This window comes from Scyliorhinus torazame, chromosome 21 (genome assembly GCF_047496885.1).
Source record: "Scyliorhinus torazame isolate Kashiwa2021f chromosome 21, sScyTor2.1, whole genome shotgun sequence".
NCBI classification, from domain to species: Eukaryota; Metazoa; Chordata; class Chondrichthyes; order Carcharhiniformes; family Scyliorhinidae; genus Scyliorhinus; species Scyliorhinus torazame.
In genome coordinates, this window is record NC_092727.1 from 134,349,328 (window position 1) to 134,366,533 (window position 17,206).

The 17,206-nt window shown below is 45.9% G+C and overlaps 1 protein-coding gene across 1 annotated transcript in view; it reads left to right on the forward strand.

Annotated features, from left to right (window-relative positions):
- retreg3 (reticulophagy regulator family member 3) overlaps positions 1-15,522 on the forward strand; it is a 48,275-nt gene extending 32,753 nt beyond the window's left edge. The window contains exons 6-9 of the mRNA XM_072487716.1: positions 1,341-1,478; positions 8,864-8,943; positions 10,479-10,611; positions 11,708-15,522. Coding sequence (XP_072343817.1) covers positions 1,341-1,478; positions 8,864-8,943; positions 10,479-10,611; positions 11,708-12,231 — 875 coding nt within the window. The 3' untranslated portion in view covers positions 12,232-15,522. The remainder of the gene's footprint in view (positions 1-1,340; positions 1,479-8,863; positions 8,944-10,478; positions 10,612-11,707) is intronic.
- Positions 15,523-17,206: the final 1,684 nt, after the last annotated feature.

Below are 17,206 nucleotides of genomic sequence, written 5' to 3' on the forward strand. Positions count from 1 at the left end.
TCACCTGAGGTGTGTGTCTATGTATTTATATTGTGTATCTATCATACGTCCTATGTTTTTAATGTATGGGATGATTTGCCTGGACTGTATGCAGAACAATACTTTTCAATGTACCCCGGTACACGTGACAAATCTGAATCAAATCATGTATTTTCAGCCCAAGTATATTGAGCATTTTTGCTTCACCTGCTTAGTGTCACAGACTACATCTTGTCAGTGGACAGCAACAGCATGTGTGGCAATGACAGGATGTGAGCAATGTGACTGGTCACAGATTCAGGAGCAGGATGGGATCATTGAGTTGTTATGAAAGGATAGAAAAACAGATATGTATTTATATTGTGCTTTTTATGACTACTGGATGTCTCAAAGTGCTTTACAGTGAAACAAATATAAAGTCACTGCTGTAATACAATTAGCACTCGGTATGCTCCTTCAAACAAATGTATAATAACCAGATCATCTGTTTCTTGCGATGTTCGTTGGGGAATAAATATTGACCAGGACACCAGGGATAACTTCTTTGCTCTTCAGTAATGTATCACAGGATCTTTGAAGTCCATCTGATAGGGCAGATGGGGCCTCGGTTTATCATCTCATTGCAAAGACGGTGCTCCCTCTGCCCGCCCCTCTCTCTGCGCGCCCCTGTTACTATATTGAAGCCGACTTTGACTTTTACGCTCCATTCCTGGGGTGGAACTTGAAACCAGAATATTTTGATGGATGCGGGAAGGCCACCAACTGAGCCACAGTTGATGCACAGATATTGGTTCTGCCTCAATATTGAAACTGAAGATGTCCCTGACCTCCGTCACATACCTAATAGCAGGATTGACCACATTCTGGGAGTGAAGGAACTAAGCTTCATCTACAAGGTGCAATAAATTAGAGTGTTCTGGAGTTTGTGCTGTGGGTCTTTATAATTGAATCTTAACTTAAAGATTAATGTTTACAGTGACCTGGGTCAGGATTGAAATATAATGGGGCAGCATGTGCCAATTACAACAGTTAATTAGCTAACTCATTGCTCTACCTCTGTCCCAATACATTGTACACCTTACCTGTGAAATTAATTCTCCTGTATGGTTGTAATGCTATAAAAGCAGCAATAGTTTCTCGGCATTTTTATGAAAATTTTTGTTTGCCCTGATTAGATATCAGGACAGTGGACTTTAAAAGTACTGCCTGCCACACACTGCCCTGCTGCAGCCTTGCACTTGTCTCTTACTGAATCCGCAAAGAGCATCTGTTGGTGCCCAGATAACCTGGCTTACTCTTCAGAGTCTTCCTGATATGGTTTGTCACTCATATTTTTCACAAATTATTTCTTTTCCCCGCAGTGATTGGCGTACTGCTCTGGCCCTTGGCTATTTATCACCAGGTGAGCCTAAAGATTTATGCCAGAATTGAACCTGTTCTTAAGCGGCTGGATTTCAGCATGAAGGGATACATGTTGACAAAACAACGGGAACGGCAGTGTGAGTAATAGGCAGAACTTTACGATGGGTATATTTAACCGTTGTTGTTGCATGCTTTTAATTCCTATCTGACTGAACCTCGGGTGCATTTTATAAAAAACAATGTAACTTGGGATTAAGTGTGACACACACAACCCTAGCGTAACGGCTTTTCTTATGCTGTATATTAAAAAAGTTAAGGAACTTGCTTTACTTACAGAAATCATGTCCAGATTCATAGAACATAGAACATCCAGTGCAGAAGGAGGCCATTCGGCCCATCGAATCTGCACCGACCCACTTAAGCCCTCACTTCCACCCTATCCCCGTAACCCAATAACCCCACCTGACCTTTTTGGCCATGAAGGGCAATTTTATCATGGCCAATCCACCTAACCTGCACGTCTTTGAACTGTGGGAGGAAACCGGAGCACCCGGAGGAAACCCACGCAGACACGGGGAGAACGTGCAGACTCCGCACAGACAGTGACCCAGTGGGGAATCGAACCTGGGACCTTGGCGCTCTGAAGCCACAGTGCTATCCACTTGTGCTACCGTACTGCCTATCGTACACTAGAACTAATTGGTTTGAATGAACCCTGGCCTGGAGGAAGGACCATGTTGCTCAAATACAAATATCATGTGGTGTATCTTTAGTAATAAATTTGATTCAGCATATTTGAATTAAAGATAGTTAAAACTATTCCCAATCACGTATTGAAATACCAACATCTTGTTGAAATCCAAGTGTTCCGAGTTGTTCCACATTGGTCCTGTAGATGGAGACAATTCCTTACATCATCGTTGGCCACTCTTCTGCTAAGCACTTTAGTATTTGCTACTAATTTCAGAAAAGAGCTATATGACTCCTGTAAAAGAAAAGTTGCTGCTACCATTTGTCTCCTTTTGTTTTTGTTTATTTTTTTTAAAATTTAGCCTGCCCAATTCATTTTTTCCAACTAAGGGGCAATTTACCGTGGCCAATCCACCTACCTTTCACATCTTTTGGGTTGTGGGGGTGAAACCCATGCAGACACGGGGAGAATGTGCAAACTCCACACTGACAGTGAGCCAGGATCGAACCTGGCATCTTGGTGCCATGAGGCAGCCGTGCTAACCACTGCGCCGTCATGCTGCCCTGTTGTAAATAAATTTGACTATAGACGAACATACGAAATAAGTGAAGTAGACCATTCAGCCCATCAAAGCTGCTGTGCCATTCATTAATATCATACCTGGTCAGTTTGTGTTTCTCATTCCAAATTCTATCTACCCCCAATAACCTGATTCCCTTGTCTAACAGGAATCCATGTACTGCTGCATTAAAATGTTCAATGATCCGACCTCTACTGCCTTCTGAGGCAGAGAGTTCTAAACTCGCACAACCCTATGAGAGGGAAAATTTCTCCTGTGTCCTAAAAGGGCGATGCCAAATTTTAAAATATTGCCCATTCCAAGCATTAGTCTAGTAAATCTTCCCTGAACTGCCTCCCATGCATTTGCATCCTTCCTTAAATAAGGAGATCAATACGGTACACACAACTCCAGATACAGTCTCAGCAATGCCCTATATAGCTGAAACATAACCTGCCTACTTTTGTAATCCGTTCTCTTTGCAATAATGATAGCATTCCATGAGCCGCCTTATTTATTTGTTGTATCTGCATACTAACTTTTTGTGACTCGTACTCGAAGCTATGTTCCTGTATACCTTGGAATTTTGCAGTCGTTTTCCATTTAAATGACAATCTGCTTTTTCTTTTTCTTGCCAAATTGAATAGCTTCACATTATTTCATTTGCCAGACTTTTGTACACTCAATCAACCTACCTGTATCCATTTGCAACCTCCATATTTTCATAATGTACGTTCCTACCTATCTTTGTGTCATCTGAAAATTTAGCTACTGTGCCTTTTCTCCCCTCATCTCAGCCTTTGATATAAAATGATGAGGGGGCAGGGGAGGGTAGAATGTTGGTTTCAGTAGGCACGCATGGGCACAACCAGAAGAAAGGAGACAATGGCGGCCAAACAAAGGGAAACCCTGAAGTGCAGGGGCAGATCCACATGGTGAGTATGTTGGGGGGAGGGGGTGGTGGTGTGAAAAGCACCCCCGCCACCCCCAAAAAGCAGGATAGTCACCTGAAATGTCAGGGGACTCAATGGCTCTGTGGAAAGGTCCAGAGTCTTTGCCCACTTGAAGCCTGAGGGCCGACATAGACTTCCTCTGAGAGACCCACTTGAGGGAGGAAAGAGTTGGATAGGCATGCTAGGGGTCAAAGGCTAGGGGGGTGGCCATACTGGTCAATAAGAGAATGACATTTACTGCGACAGAGTCGGTGACGGGTCGATGGTGCGGGGGGGTGGGAGGGAGAAAAGAGATATGTCTTGTTCAGCGGTGCCCTGGAAGGGATAAGGTGTTTTGAGAAGATATCGCAAGGCACCAACGAATATATATCTGCAACCAGAGCAGGGAGGTCTCACCTTCCATATTCTGGGAGGCACTGAAGGCAGTGATAAGAGGGGAAATAATTGCATATCAGATGCTCAGCGACAGGAAAGGATAGGGTGGCTGGGCAAGGACTGTCTGTACTCCACAGCCCCAACCATTGAACTACTGGCAAAGAGGAAAATATTGCAAATAGAATTTGACCTGCTCTGCACCGAGAAAGCACCAACTCAGCCAAACATGGGGGACCTTCTACGGACATGCAGACAAGGCCAGCCGCCTGTTGGCTCACCAGCTGAGAAAGTAGCAGCCACAAGGGAGATGGTGCAGATGAAAGATAGGAACTGTAGACTAACCACGGCCCCAGATAAGATCAACAAGGCACTGAATACCTGTACACCTCTGAGGGGGATTCGAAGATGAGACTGTTCCTTGACGAACTGGACATACCCCCCCCAACTTACTCTACTCGATGCTGACTATAAACAGGTCTTGAAAGAAGTTGGTGAATGGCTTCCATGTGCTGTGGAATCCCTCTTCCGACCCACTGGTGGCAAATTTCATTTTCTCCAGCCTGAGAAATTCCGCCAGTTCGGACACCCAGTCTGCAGTCTTGGTTGGTGTTGCTGATCACCAATCAAGTAGGATGTTCCAGCAGCTGATCAGGGAGGCAAAGGCTAAGATGTCGGCCCCCTACCCCGTGAAGAGCTCTGGCTGATAACCCGAAGACCAGCACTTTTGGGCATGGCTCCACCCTCAGTCCCAGAAACCTGGCCTCAAAGAAGATTGTCCAGTACCCGACAAGTCTGGGGTATGCCTAGAACATGTGTAGTTGGCCAGACCTCCCAGGCACCATTTGCATTTGTCCTCAATCTCCAGAAAGAACCCACTCATTGAAGTTCTGGTTAGATGCTCTCTGTGCACCACCTGTAGCTACGTTAGGCTCAGCCCTGCGCAAGTGGAGGTGAAGTTCGCCCTGTGCAGTGCTTCGATGTACGGTCCTCCCATTCTTTCCTTGTCTCGTCCAGGTGGAAGAATCTCTCTTCCAACTGTCACTCGTACATGTCCGCAGAGTTTCCCTTCCCTGGGTCACCTGCGTCCAGCAGTTGGAGGTTTACAGCATGAAAACAGGCCCTTCGGCCCAACTTGTCCATGCCACCCATTTTGTAACCACTAAGCTAGTCCCAATTTCTCACATTTGGCCCATATCCTCTATACCCAGCTTTCCCATACAACTGTCTAACTGCTTTTTGAAAGTCAAAATTGTACTCGCCTCTACTATTGCCCCTGGCAGCTCGTTCCAGACACTCGCCACCCTCTGTCTAAAACAATTGCTTCTCTGGACCCTTTTGTATCTCTCCCCTCTCACCTTAAACCTATGCCCTCTAGTTTTAGAATCCCCTACCTTTGGGAAAAATGGTGACTGTCTACCTTATCTATGCCCCTCATTTTTTTATAGACCGTAGAAGATCCCAGGGAAAAAAGTTCCAACTTTCCAGGCTGCGCGCGCACGCACTGTCCTGGTATCTGGGGCTGCATCGTTGTTTCCGGAGGAGGTTTGTGATGTGAATGTATCTCGGGTCGTTGTTCCTTGGCAACTGGAACATCTCTGTATATTTCCCCCAGGGTTGCTACTCTATTGTATGTGTACATGTCCCTAACCAACAGTCCCCTCGTCCTGTCTGCAACTTTTATTGCGGAGTAAACCTGTGGTTACTGCGTATGGGGGCCGTGGTTACTGCGGATGGGGGGCCGTGGTTACTGCGGATGGGGGGCCGTGGTTACTGCGTATGGGGGCCGTGGTTACTGCGGATGGGGGGCCGTGGTTACTGCGGATGGGGGGCCGTGGTTACTGCGGATGGGGGGCCGTGGTTACTGCGGATGGGGGGCCGTGGTTACTGCGGCTGGGGGGCCGTGGTTACTGCGGCTGGGGGGCCGTGGTTACTGCGGATGGGGGGCCGTGGTTACTGCGGATGGGGGGCCGTGGTGCACTTTGGTTAGTCCAAAGTGTTGCTTCATTTTGTACCATGTCCAGAGCGTGGCAGCTACCACTGGGCTCCTCCAGTCTTCGGCCGGTGGAGGGGATGGAAGAGCGACTGTGATTAGGGCTTGGAGAGACAGGAAGTGGAACCTGGGCAGCACGTTCATTTTGATCATTTGTATTCTCCCTGCAAGGGAGAGCGCGAGTGGACTCCACCTCTGCAGGTCCTTTTTGACTTCCTCCACCAGACTCGTCGAGTTCCATTTGTGGATCGTGTCAGTCATGGACTACTTGGATCCCTAGGTAGCAACGTTTGGTCTGGACTTGCTTAAATGGCAGTTCCCCCAGCTCTACCCCTCCCTCTCTGTGCGTTTACAGGAAAGATCTCTGGAACCTGTAGGGACGGTCTACATCTGAACCAGAACAGGACTAAGATCCTTGCTGGCGGGTTTGCTAGTGCTGTTGGGAGGAGTTTAAACTAATTCAACAGGGGACGGGACGCAGACTGTTAGCAGAATCGGGACAGTGTATAACAGAAAAACAATCCAGTCAGAGGGAATACAGAGATAGTAAGCTTAAAGGGAGTAAGGCAATGCTGGATGGCCTCTGCTTTAATGCCAGGAGCATAACAGGTACAACGGATGGGTTATGGGCAAGGATTGACATGTGGAATTGTAATATAGTAACCACGGGCAGCACGGTAGCATTGTGGAAAGCACAGTTGCTTCACAACCGGGTTCGATTCCCGGCTTGGGTCACTGTCTGTGCGGAATCTGCACGTTCTCCCCGTGTGCGCGTGGGTTTCCTCCGGGTGCTCCGGTTTCCTCCTACAGTCCAAAGATGTGCAGGTTAGGTGGATTGGCCATGATAAATTCCCCTTAGTGTCCAAAATTGCCCTTAGTGTTGGGTGGGGTTACTGGGTTATGGGGATTGGGTGAAGGTGTGGACCTTGGGTGGGGTGCTCTTTCCAAGAGCCGGTGCAGACTCGATGGGCCGAATGGCCTCCTTCTGCACTGTAAATTCTATGATTCTATGATCATGGAGATGTGGTTGAGGGAGGGGCAGGATTGGAAGCTCAACATTCCGGATATAGAATTTTCAGATGAGACAAAGGAGGGGTAAAAGAAGAGGAGGCATTGCACTATTAGTTAAGGAGTCAGTTACTGTGATATGATATCTTGGGAGTGGGCAGTTGGTCTTTCTCCCTCGGGTCTCCTGGAGGAATATTACATCAGCTTTCAGACTTTTCAGATGGGCGAAGACTCTGGATCTTTCCACCGGCTGTTAGTTCCAACTGAGTATTCCGACAGGTGTTTCTGTCTAAAACCCCCCTCCCTCCACAAGACAGAGGAGCAGAATTAGGCCGCTCGGCCCACTGCGTCTGCTCCGCCATTCAATCATGGCTGATATTTTTCTCAGCCCAATTCTCCTGGGTTTTCCCATAACCCCTGCTGATCAAGAACCTATCTATCTCTGTATTAAAGACACTCCGTGATTTGGCCTCCACAGCCTTCTGCGGCAAAGGGTTCCACAAATTCACCACCCTCTGGCTGAAGAAATTCCTCCTCATCTCTGTTTTAAAGGGTCGTCCCTTTAGTCTGAGATTGTGACCTCTGGTTCTAGTTTTTCCTACAAGTGGAAACATCCTCTCCACGTCCATTCTATCCAGGCCTCGCAGTAGTTTCAATAAGATCCCCCCCCCCCCCTCATCCTTCTAAACTCCCAACGAGTACAAACCCAGAGTCCTCACCGTTCCTCATACAACAAGCTCTTCATTCTAGGAATCATTCTTGTGAACCTCCTCTGGACCCTTTCCAAGGCCAGCACATCCTTCCTTAGATACGGGGCCCAAACCTGCTCACAATAATCCAAATGGGGTCTGACCAGAGCCTTATACAGCCTCAGAAGTACATCCCTGGTCTTGTATTCTAGCCCTCTCGACATGAATGCTATCATTGTATTTGCCTCCCTAACTGTCGACTGAACCTGCACGTTAACCTTAAGAGAATCGTGAACAAGAATTCCCTCTATGCTTCTGATTTCTTAAGCATTTCCCCATTTTGGAAATAGTCTATGCCTGCATTCCTCCTTCCAATGTGCATAAGCTCTCACTTTTCCACATGGTATTCTATCTGCCACTTCTTTGCCCACTCTCCCAGCCATTCCAAACCTTCTGCAGCCCCCTTGCTTCCTCAATACTACCTGTTCCCCCCTCTATCTTTGCATCAAATGCAAACTTAGCAACAGTGCCTTCAGTTCCTTCTTCCAGACCCAGACCTCGTGGGGTCAGCCATACCTTGTGGATGTGCCTCTGCACTCCCGGGATTCCCAATGACGCCTCTGCACTCCCGGGATTCCCAATGACGCCTCTGCACTCCCGGGATTCCCAATGACAGCTTGCCCTCGACCTCCGTGTTTCAAGAAATTGCTATATTTGCATATTTATTTGCAATACATTCACCTTAGAAAATCTGGACTGATATTTAACTATTAATGGATGCTTTTAATGAGACTGAGTAACTGAAGTGTCATTCAACCTCTCTGGCCCAGAAAGGGAATATTTGAAACTGTGGAGTCTCCTTCATGTAGTTAATTGTTTCATGAGATATCTTTAATTTATGTTTATTACCATTCCTTTTGTTTCTTTTCTCATTGTTTTATTTCTGTTCCTGTCCATGATTTGATTCAAATTCACAATTTCCAGTACCACCATTGCTGTTGCTTTTGTATTCCTTTAAATCTATTTAGTTAAGAAGACGAGATGGTTGATATTAATGAAGGCGTTCAGATGTCCTGTTATAAGCTCAGTGTATCAGATTTGCAGTGTAAATTATTTTAGTTCAAATTTGTTGGAAATAAAGTCTAACTAATTGCTGATGTTACAAGATGCCCGACTACAGCACTTTGTGGACGCAAACTGAAAGAATAGAGCAGTTCCAATAACCACCTTTAGCATCTTTTCTCTGGTTTATTCCAGTGCGTCACCAAACAATGAGTGTCAGAACTCCAGATGATGGAAGTGATAGTGAAGCTGAATTAGCTGCCTTCTGCCCTAAGGTACAGATCACATTTTTCTCCTGAAAGCAGTATCTCAGCGACTCAAACTCGCCCCTTGTGTTTTCCTTGGGCTCCTTCACCACCCCTTATTCGCTGTCCTCAACCATCGTCCCCACCACTCTCGCTCTCATTGGTCCCGTCCCCCCCCTCCCATCCCATCCTCCCCAACATTGTTAGGCCCTCCTTGGGATTGCCCCCTCCCAAACACACTGCTTGATCACCTTGGGAAAGCAAACTCCCCTCCAGCTGCATTGCCTTAGGAATCTCCCCCCCCCAAACTCCCACACAGCTGGATTGCCTCAGGAGGACCCCCCCACCCCACCCAAATCCCCATACAGCTGGATTGCCTCAGGACCCCCCCCCCCCCCCCCACATTGCTGGATTGCCTCAGGAACCCTACCCCCACACAGCTGCAATGCCTCTGGAACCTCCCCCCAAATCCCCACACAGCTGGATTGCCTCAGGAACCCACCCCCACATAGCTGGATTCCCACAGGAACCTCCCCAACACAGCTGCAATGCCTCAGGAACCCCCCCCCCCAAATCCCCACACAGCTGCATTGCCTCAGGAACACCCCCCGCCCCCCCCCCCCCCCACCCTGCTCATCTCACCAACTTAAAGAACTTAAAGTTTTTAAATCTTTACAATTCGCTGTGGAATTTCAATACCAATGTGGTGTTTGAAATGGATCAGTTGGATTGTAAGTTAATAAATCCCTCAATGTCTCAGCAGCCTGAGGATAGCTTTTCACAGTAACTTCATTGTAATGTTAATGTAAGCCTACTTGTGACAATGAAGATAGTGGATTTATAGTTTGTTCATTGAGATTCAGTAATGCTTTATTGTGGAATCTGGGACAATCATCTTGAGGTTTTAAAAGAGGTCAGATGGCGTTCAACAGAAATTCCCTGAAATCAAAGAATCATTATTAATATTTAGAAATTAAATTCCGATCTCTCTCCTGCTCTTAATGAGTGTTTAAACTGCTACGTTGTCTACTTTGTAAATTCAAATTTGTATAATGCTGAAACAATTTTCTTATGGCAGTCTCTACAATGAGCTTTCCAGGCTCAGGTGATCATTATCGCACTATTGTTGATGGGAGCTTGCTGTGCACAAATTAGTTGCAACATTTTCTACATTAAACAGTGACTCCACTTCCGAATTACTTTGTTGCTTGTAAAGCACTTCGGGAGGGGGTGGCACGGTGGCGCAGTGGTTAGCACTGCTACCTCACGGTGGCGAGGAACTGGGTTCTATCCCGGCCCTGGATCTCTGTCCGTGTGGAGTTTGCACATTCTCCCCGTGTCTGCGTGGGTCTCACTCTCACAACCCAAAGATGTGCAGGGTAGGTGGATTGGCCACGCTAAATTGCCCCTTAATTGGAAAAAATAATTGGGAACTCTAAATTTATATTAAAAAACAGTAAAGCATATGTACAGTGATCATGCAAGGCGCTGTATGAATGCACGTTTTCCTTTTTAAATTAAGTTGAAATCCTTATTTCTTTCTCTTATGTTTCCTGTACCGAAAGCTTGATGACTCCAGGATTGCTCAGGAACTGGAAATTTCAGACTCTGAGCATTCTGATGCTGAAGTGTCGTACGCTGAGAACGGAACTTTCAATTTATCCCGAGGACAGACTCCAATAACAGATGGCTCTGAAGGCAAGTTCTTGAGTTTTGATGGAAGCCTGATTAAATGCCTTATTTTAATATTCAAAAATCCAGAAAATCATCTGCAGTCAAACCTTTTTCAATAGGTGAATTTTGTTACATTTTGTAAAGGTTGTGTGTCAGCTATCAACCCAATTCTATATTCTATAGGTGTTCTGTTGATGTGCCACACACCAAGAGATGACAGTTCATTCATTGATTTTTTTTTTCTTACCCAATCTTGAGTCACCTTGCTGTCCCTGTGATCTAGGATATCTGCAGTGGATGAGTGATTCAGGCTCTTGCAAGACTGATATTGAGTGTTTTCTCACTTATTTGACACAATAATTGATTTGAGTGTCTCCATCTGTGTGTTCAACAGCTACAGAGTATTTTTTTTAAAAGGTGTGAAACATTTAAATGTTCAGAGATTTGGATGAACTTGTACAAGAAGCACAATGTTAGCCTGTCGCACAGCAAGCAATAAGGAAGTCTTGCTACAATTGGTCAAGACATTTGATGAGACCTCACTTGGAGCACTGTACACTGATTTTCTCCATTTTAAAGGCAGGATATTTGCATTAGAGGCGGCATAGCAAACGTTCACTAGATTGGTCCCTGGGACGAGAGGGTTGTTCTTATGATAAGATGCTGAGAAAACTGGGTCTATGTTCTCTGGAGTTTAGGAGAATGAAAGGTGATCTCAATGAAGCAGACGAGCATGAAGGGACTTGGCGGTGGAGTCATTGAGAGGTCGCACCCCTGTCTGGAAACTTGAACATGGGGACACAGTCTCAAGCTAAGAGGTTTAGGACTAAGATGAGGAGAAATTTCTTCATCCAAAGGATTATGAATCTTTGGAATTTTCTGCAATGGACAAATATTTGGGGTCACGGAATCATGACATATGGACAGCAAAAGGGGAAGTGGAGGCAGAATATCGGCCATGATTGTGTTGAAAGGCGGAGCAGGCTTGAGGGACGACATGGTTCACTTCTAGTATTTCTTATGTTCTAAGAATACAAGTTCACTACAATCCTCATAATGGTCACATAACAGAAATATGCGAATGAAATACTTCACTAACTTTAATTTATCTTGCGCTTAGATCTTGATCGTCATAGTGACCCGGAGGAGTCGTTTGCGAGAGATCTACCAGAATTTCCCTCCATAAACCCAAATGTGACTGGAGTGGATGACGATGATGATGATACCAGCCTGGGTATTCCAAGTGCGCCCTACCAGACTTTGGCACAGGAAGATGAGAGCCTGTTTTCTGATCAGGAGGATATTGATGTAGATATATCCCTCAGTGGGCTGCCATCACCTCTGAATTTCACAGGTAACCAGGGCCTTTCTCTGGCAGGGGCAATAGCCAGCAATATGATGGCAGCTGCACTATCAATCCCAGATCAAGAAGCCCAAATGGTGAGGGACAATCCTCCGAGGGTTGCTTCACAGACCTGTCATGAACACTCAGGTACAGAAATGGACACTGATGCAGAAGGGGATGATTTTGAACTGTTGGATCAGTCAGAGCTCAATCAATATGAGAACATCGCTTCACAGGATCGGGGCTCACGGCAACAACTGAAGTCAGGGTTCCTTTCAAACTTCCTCCGAAAACAGTAGGTGTGTTGGTGTTGCAATGACACCACATTGGACCTAGTTGATATTCATCAGAAGACAAGGTTGCCATAATACCCTCGTTGCAATACCACTGATGTGTCTGCTTTTCCTGCTGCTGTTGTGCATAGTTTAAAATAGTGATTGTCCCCGGTGGTTTTCATTTCTTCCTCGTGATGGACAGAATTTCACAGCTAAGAGAGATGTAGAATTTATTGCTGTCTGCAATTTCAGGTTTGCTTGGTATCCCTTGACTTTGAAATGCTGTCATCCCAGAAAATGTTTTTGCAAGAAATGGTGAAGCGTTCTGCAACATCCGGACTTAAATTGCGCTAATCAACAAGTGTTCGTTTTTTTAAGGGATAGAAGTTCTGCAATCTTTCATATGGTATTTTTGATGCAGTTTTTGTCTCATTGATATGAAAACTAATTACCTGTAAAAATACATCATCTGTTTATCGAAGTATCTTCTGTGCTCCTGCTACAGAAAGTAGAAACCATCCACAGAATGTTGTTGACAGGCAAGGTATTGATGCAGGTAGCGCAGGCATAATTTGATTTGTTGGATTGTAATCTCATCAGATTTAGAAAATACATCATTTAGCACTCATTCGTGAGGATTAGGGTTGTGCATTGAAGAGCCGTTATCCACTTTTCAGTAAGCGAAATGCACTGGAGAGCAAAGTTCATCATCAGCAAAGATTAATGTTGCTATTGTTCATTCAGAATAACGGGATTAAAAAAATTCCAGGATTAAAACTGAGCTCTACCCTCAACCAGAGGCTGCAATAACGAGATTGTTTAGTGGGAGAGGAGGCTGGGCTTTCTGGGAACATAAACATAATGCAAGCTTTATTGTTTAATTCACCAATTTCAAGAAAGGTCACAATCTATCAAAACTGAACAGTGAGTAGACAGTTTATAACTAATGGAGGCTTCTTTTTAAACCCGTGCAAAGAAATCTGCAGGATTTCTTTAATACTTAGTGATTTATATTTTATCTGTTTCATACTGAAAATTGCTTTATTCTGAGGCCTTGCATTGTTTGCTGAATAATCCTCTGATTTTGCAAACACCATTTTTTCATTGTGCTGTTTATTTTTGTGGCCATGATTAAGCTGAGCTTCCTGCTCCAGCTGCACCATTCACTACAATCCATCTCTGTTTGAACACTTCCATCCTGCTTTATAACATCACTCCATTCTAGGTAAGAAAATGATCAGTCCTTATTGGTGACCACGTTTATCAGGCTGTTATATCCATAATCTACACGATTAGACCTGAGGATTCAAAAATGGCTGAATTTGGAATAGGTTATGTGGGTGTGAGCTAGCACTGCATATGAATGCCACCTGTGCAGGTAAAGCTCAAAGACTCGGGCTGTGAACAGTAAGGGATGCTGCCTCTTCTGCCTCCTTTAGAATAGATCAGAGATGCAGCTATGGGAATGGATTGGATGGCAGAGGGATCTGGGTTGGTTTGCTGGACCTCCCAGACTCTACAATGATCCGGTATCTACTGTTCCTCCTATGTGGAGAAATTTAAACCTTAATCTTGCAATAGACGGAACCCAATGCTGCAGTTGTGCAGTTTGTCAGTGAATAATAGATGGTATCCCATGCCCTTTTAGAATATTGCAGCTCCCCTCTAACCAAAAGCAGTCTTTCTGTCTGCAGTAATTTAAATGTAATTTTACATTCCCTTTCCACCAAGAATTCATCAGTAACATTTGCCCAATTAGGGGAGGAAAAAGCAAATTGAAGTATTTTATGAAATGGAAAATTAGATTTGAACTATGCGGTGTTGATGAGTGCAGTGTGTGGTGTAACCCAAAACTGAGCACTATACATAGGAGTGGTCATTTGATAATTGTTGGTTTGAGTCAGGCACAGACACTTTTGTTTAAAATTTTTTCATACATGTTCATTATTCTTTGAAGCAGTTTTTTAAATGAATTATTTGACATTGTAGGACTTTGGTCTTTTGTAGCTTTTTAATACAAAATCAAAATACTGCAGGCCCTTAAAATCTGGAATTAGAAAATGCTGGCAGCACTCCACAGCTCAGACAGCCACAGTGGTCAGAGAAGAGAGTTAATATTTAAGGTTGATGACTTTTCTATATTAAACTTTTTAACATCTTGCTCCAGTACACAATGAGAGGCTGGTTATATGATTTCTTATCCTGGATTAGCTGCTGGCTGTACAGGCAGCAAAGGAACCATTGACTTGTCTACTACACCAGAAAGTAAATACAATCTATCATTGTACTTTATGGATTAATAAGTGTTGAAGCTTTTCCTGGATATAATATACTGTCCTCCTTTCCCTCTGATCCAGCCCTGTCCGGAATCAATGCAAACTCTGGAGCTTTGTAGCTGTTGCATTCTCAGTGTTTATTTCAAATAATATGTTGGGCTGTGGTTATTAGTTTGATTTTCTAGCAAAGCCGCTGTGGTCATCAGTCTTTAATCCATGCCTGCTGTTATTAATTTGGGCGGCCGGTAGCACAGTGGTTAGCACTGTTACTTCACAGAGCCAGGGTCCCAGGTTTCATTCTCGGTTTGGGTCGCTGTCTGCGGAGTCTGCACATTCTCCCCGTGTCTGCATGGGTTTCCTCCAGGTGCTCCGGTTTACCCCCACAAGTCCCGAAAGATATGCTGTTAGGTGAATTGAGCATTCTGAATTCTCCCCGTGTACCTGAACAGGCGCCGGAGTGTGGCGACTAGGGGCTTTTCACATTAACTTCATTGCAGTGTTAATGTAAACCTACTTGTGACAATAGATTATTATTACACTGTAAAAGAGAAGTGCATTTCAGAACAGAAAGCAACAGCACCTGAAATTTCAAATTGCACACAACTTATTGATCACTTAAATCTTTTGGAAATCATATAAATTATGTACATATTGATCTGTTTTAAAACTTCAGTTATTTTAAAAAGCTAGTGATGAGCTTAAGCTTTTGAGTTTTTTGAGATGGAGCTTTCTCTTACTGAGGATCCTGTGGTGTGTTTGAAACCTGTTGCAGCCAAAGTGTATTCATTAGAAGCCCAGACAATTAGAATTGGTAGTTAGATAATGCAAATTGCATTGAACTGTTGTGTAAAATGTGCAGGATTTGTGTGGACACATGTATTTTTGATGTTGTGTGATCCTCAATGTCACTTTTGTGTATTTAAAATATTTCAAAATATTCATTTTCAGAGTTTATAACTGACCTGATCCATTTGAAAGTTTTGTAGAAAAGTCAGTTTATTTTTGAACCATTCATTAAACTGATTTCTAAAAATGTGAATGGAATGTGTGGCTGATTTTTAGTGGTATATTTGGCTGCAAACCGAGTCCTGACAGGTTTGCCTGTAAATGTGCTTTATCTCCGGTATTGCTTTCTGTTTTGCTTTTTTCCCCATAACTCTGCAATGCCAGCCTCTGCCATTGCTGCTCTGAATCCTATTACAGGTGAGAATAGGTCAAATTACCTTTCCTGTATCCCTTCCAGTAGATAGGCACTTTGCCTGCAACTGCATATGGGTAACTGAAACCATGTACCCATATGCCTGCAACAGTAGCGGACTCGCCAACACTAAGGACATTCAAATGGTCATTGGATAGACATACGGACGATAAGGGAATAGTGTAGATGGGCTTTGGAGTGGTTTCACAGGTCGGCGCAACACCGAGGGCCGAAGGGCCTGTACTGCTCTGTTATGTTCTATGTTTGGGAAGCTATGTAAAGTCACCATAATCCCAGATGATCATAGTGCTCTCGGTCAAAGGGGAAAGCACCCTAACTGGTGGTGATTTAGCCTGAGGAGCACTCAGGCGAAGAACAAGGTTGAGAAGGTGGTGCCTTCATGAATAACCTCAGCCCGTAGGGGCATCGAACCTACAACGTGGGCCTCGCTCGACAACACAAACCAGCTGTCCAGCCAACTGAGCTACTGTTCAATATGTTTCTTGACCATTGTACTGATGGAAGTTTTTTAATCCACTCTGTCTCGGTTTCTCACATTGTGTTTAAAACTCGTCTCTCGGAGAAATGCTCGCAGTTCAGGGAGATAGGAATCCGGAGCAGAAGTCGGCAATTCAGCGCTCAGCCTCCGAGCCCCCGCCCACCTGTTCCCAGCGCTTCTGTGTCAGAAATACATTTATCTCCTTCCACCCATTGAATGACCGATCCCAGCGCCCTCTGCGGGGGGGGGGGGCATTGTGCGCCGCTCGGCCAATGGGAGCCAGCATTGCTGCGCCGCTCGGCCAATGGGAACAGGCGTTGCTGCGCCGCTCGGCCAATGGGAGCGAGCATTGCTGCGCCGCTCGGCCAATGGGAACAGGCGTTGCTGCGCCGCTCGGCCAATGGGAGCGAGCATTGCTGCGCCGCTCGGCCAATGGGAGCAGGCGTTGCTGCGCCGCTCGGCCAATGGGAGCGAGCATTGCTGCGCCGCTCGGCCAATGGGACCGAGCACTGCTGCGCCGCTCGGCCAATGGGAGCAGGCGTTGTTGCGCCGCTCGGCCAATGGGAGCGGGCATTGTGCGCCGCTCGGCCAATGGGAGCCAGCATTGCTGCGCCGCTCGGCCAATGGGAGCAGGCGTTGTTGCCCCGCCCGGCCAATGGGAGCGAGCATTGCTGCGCCGCTCGGCCAATGGGAACAGGCGTTGCTGCGCCGCTCGGCCAATGGGAGCGAGCATTGCTGCGCCGCTCGGCCAATGGGAGCAGGCGTTGCTGCGCCGCTCGGCCAATGGGAGCGAGCATTGCTGCGCCGCTCGGCCAATGGGACCGAGCAATGCTGCGCCGCTCGGCCAATGGGAGCAGGTGTTGCTGCGCCGCTCGGCCAATGGGAGCGAGCATTGCTGCGCCGCTCAGCCAATGGGAGCGAGCACTGCTGCGCCGCTCGGCCAATGGGAGCAGGCGTTGTTGCGCCGCTCGGCCAATGGGAGCAGACGTTGTTGCGCCGCTCGGCCAATGGGAGCAGGCGTTGTTG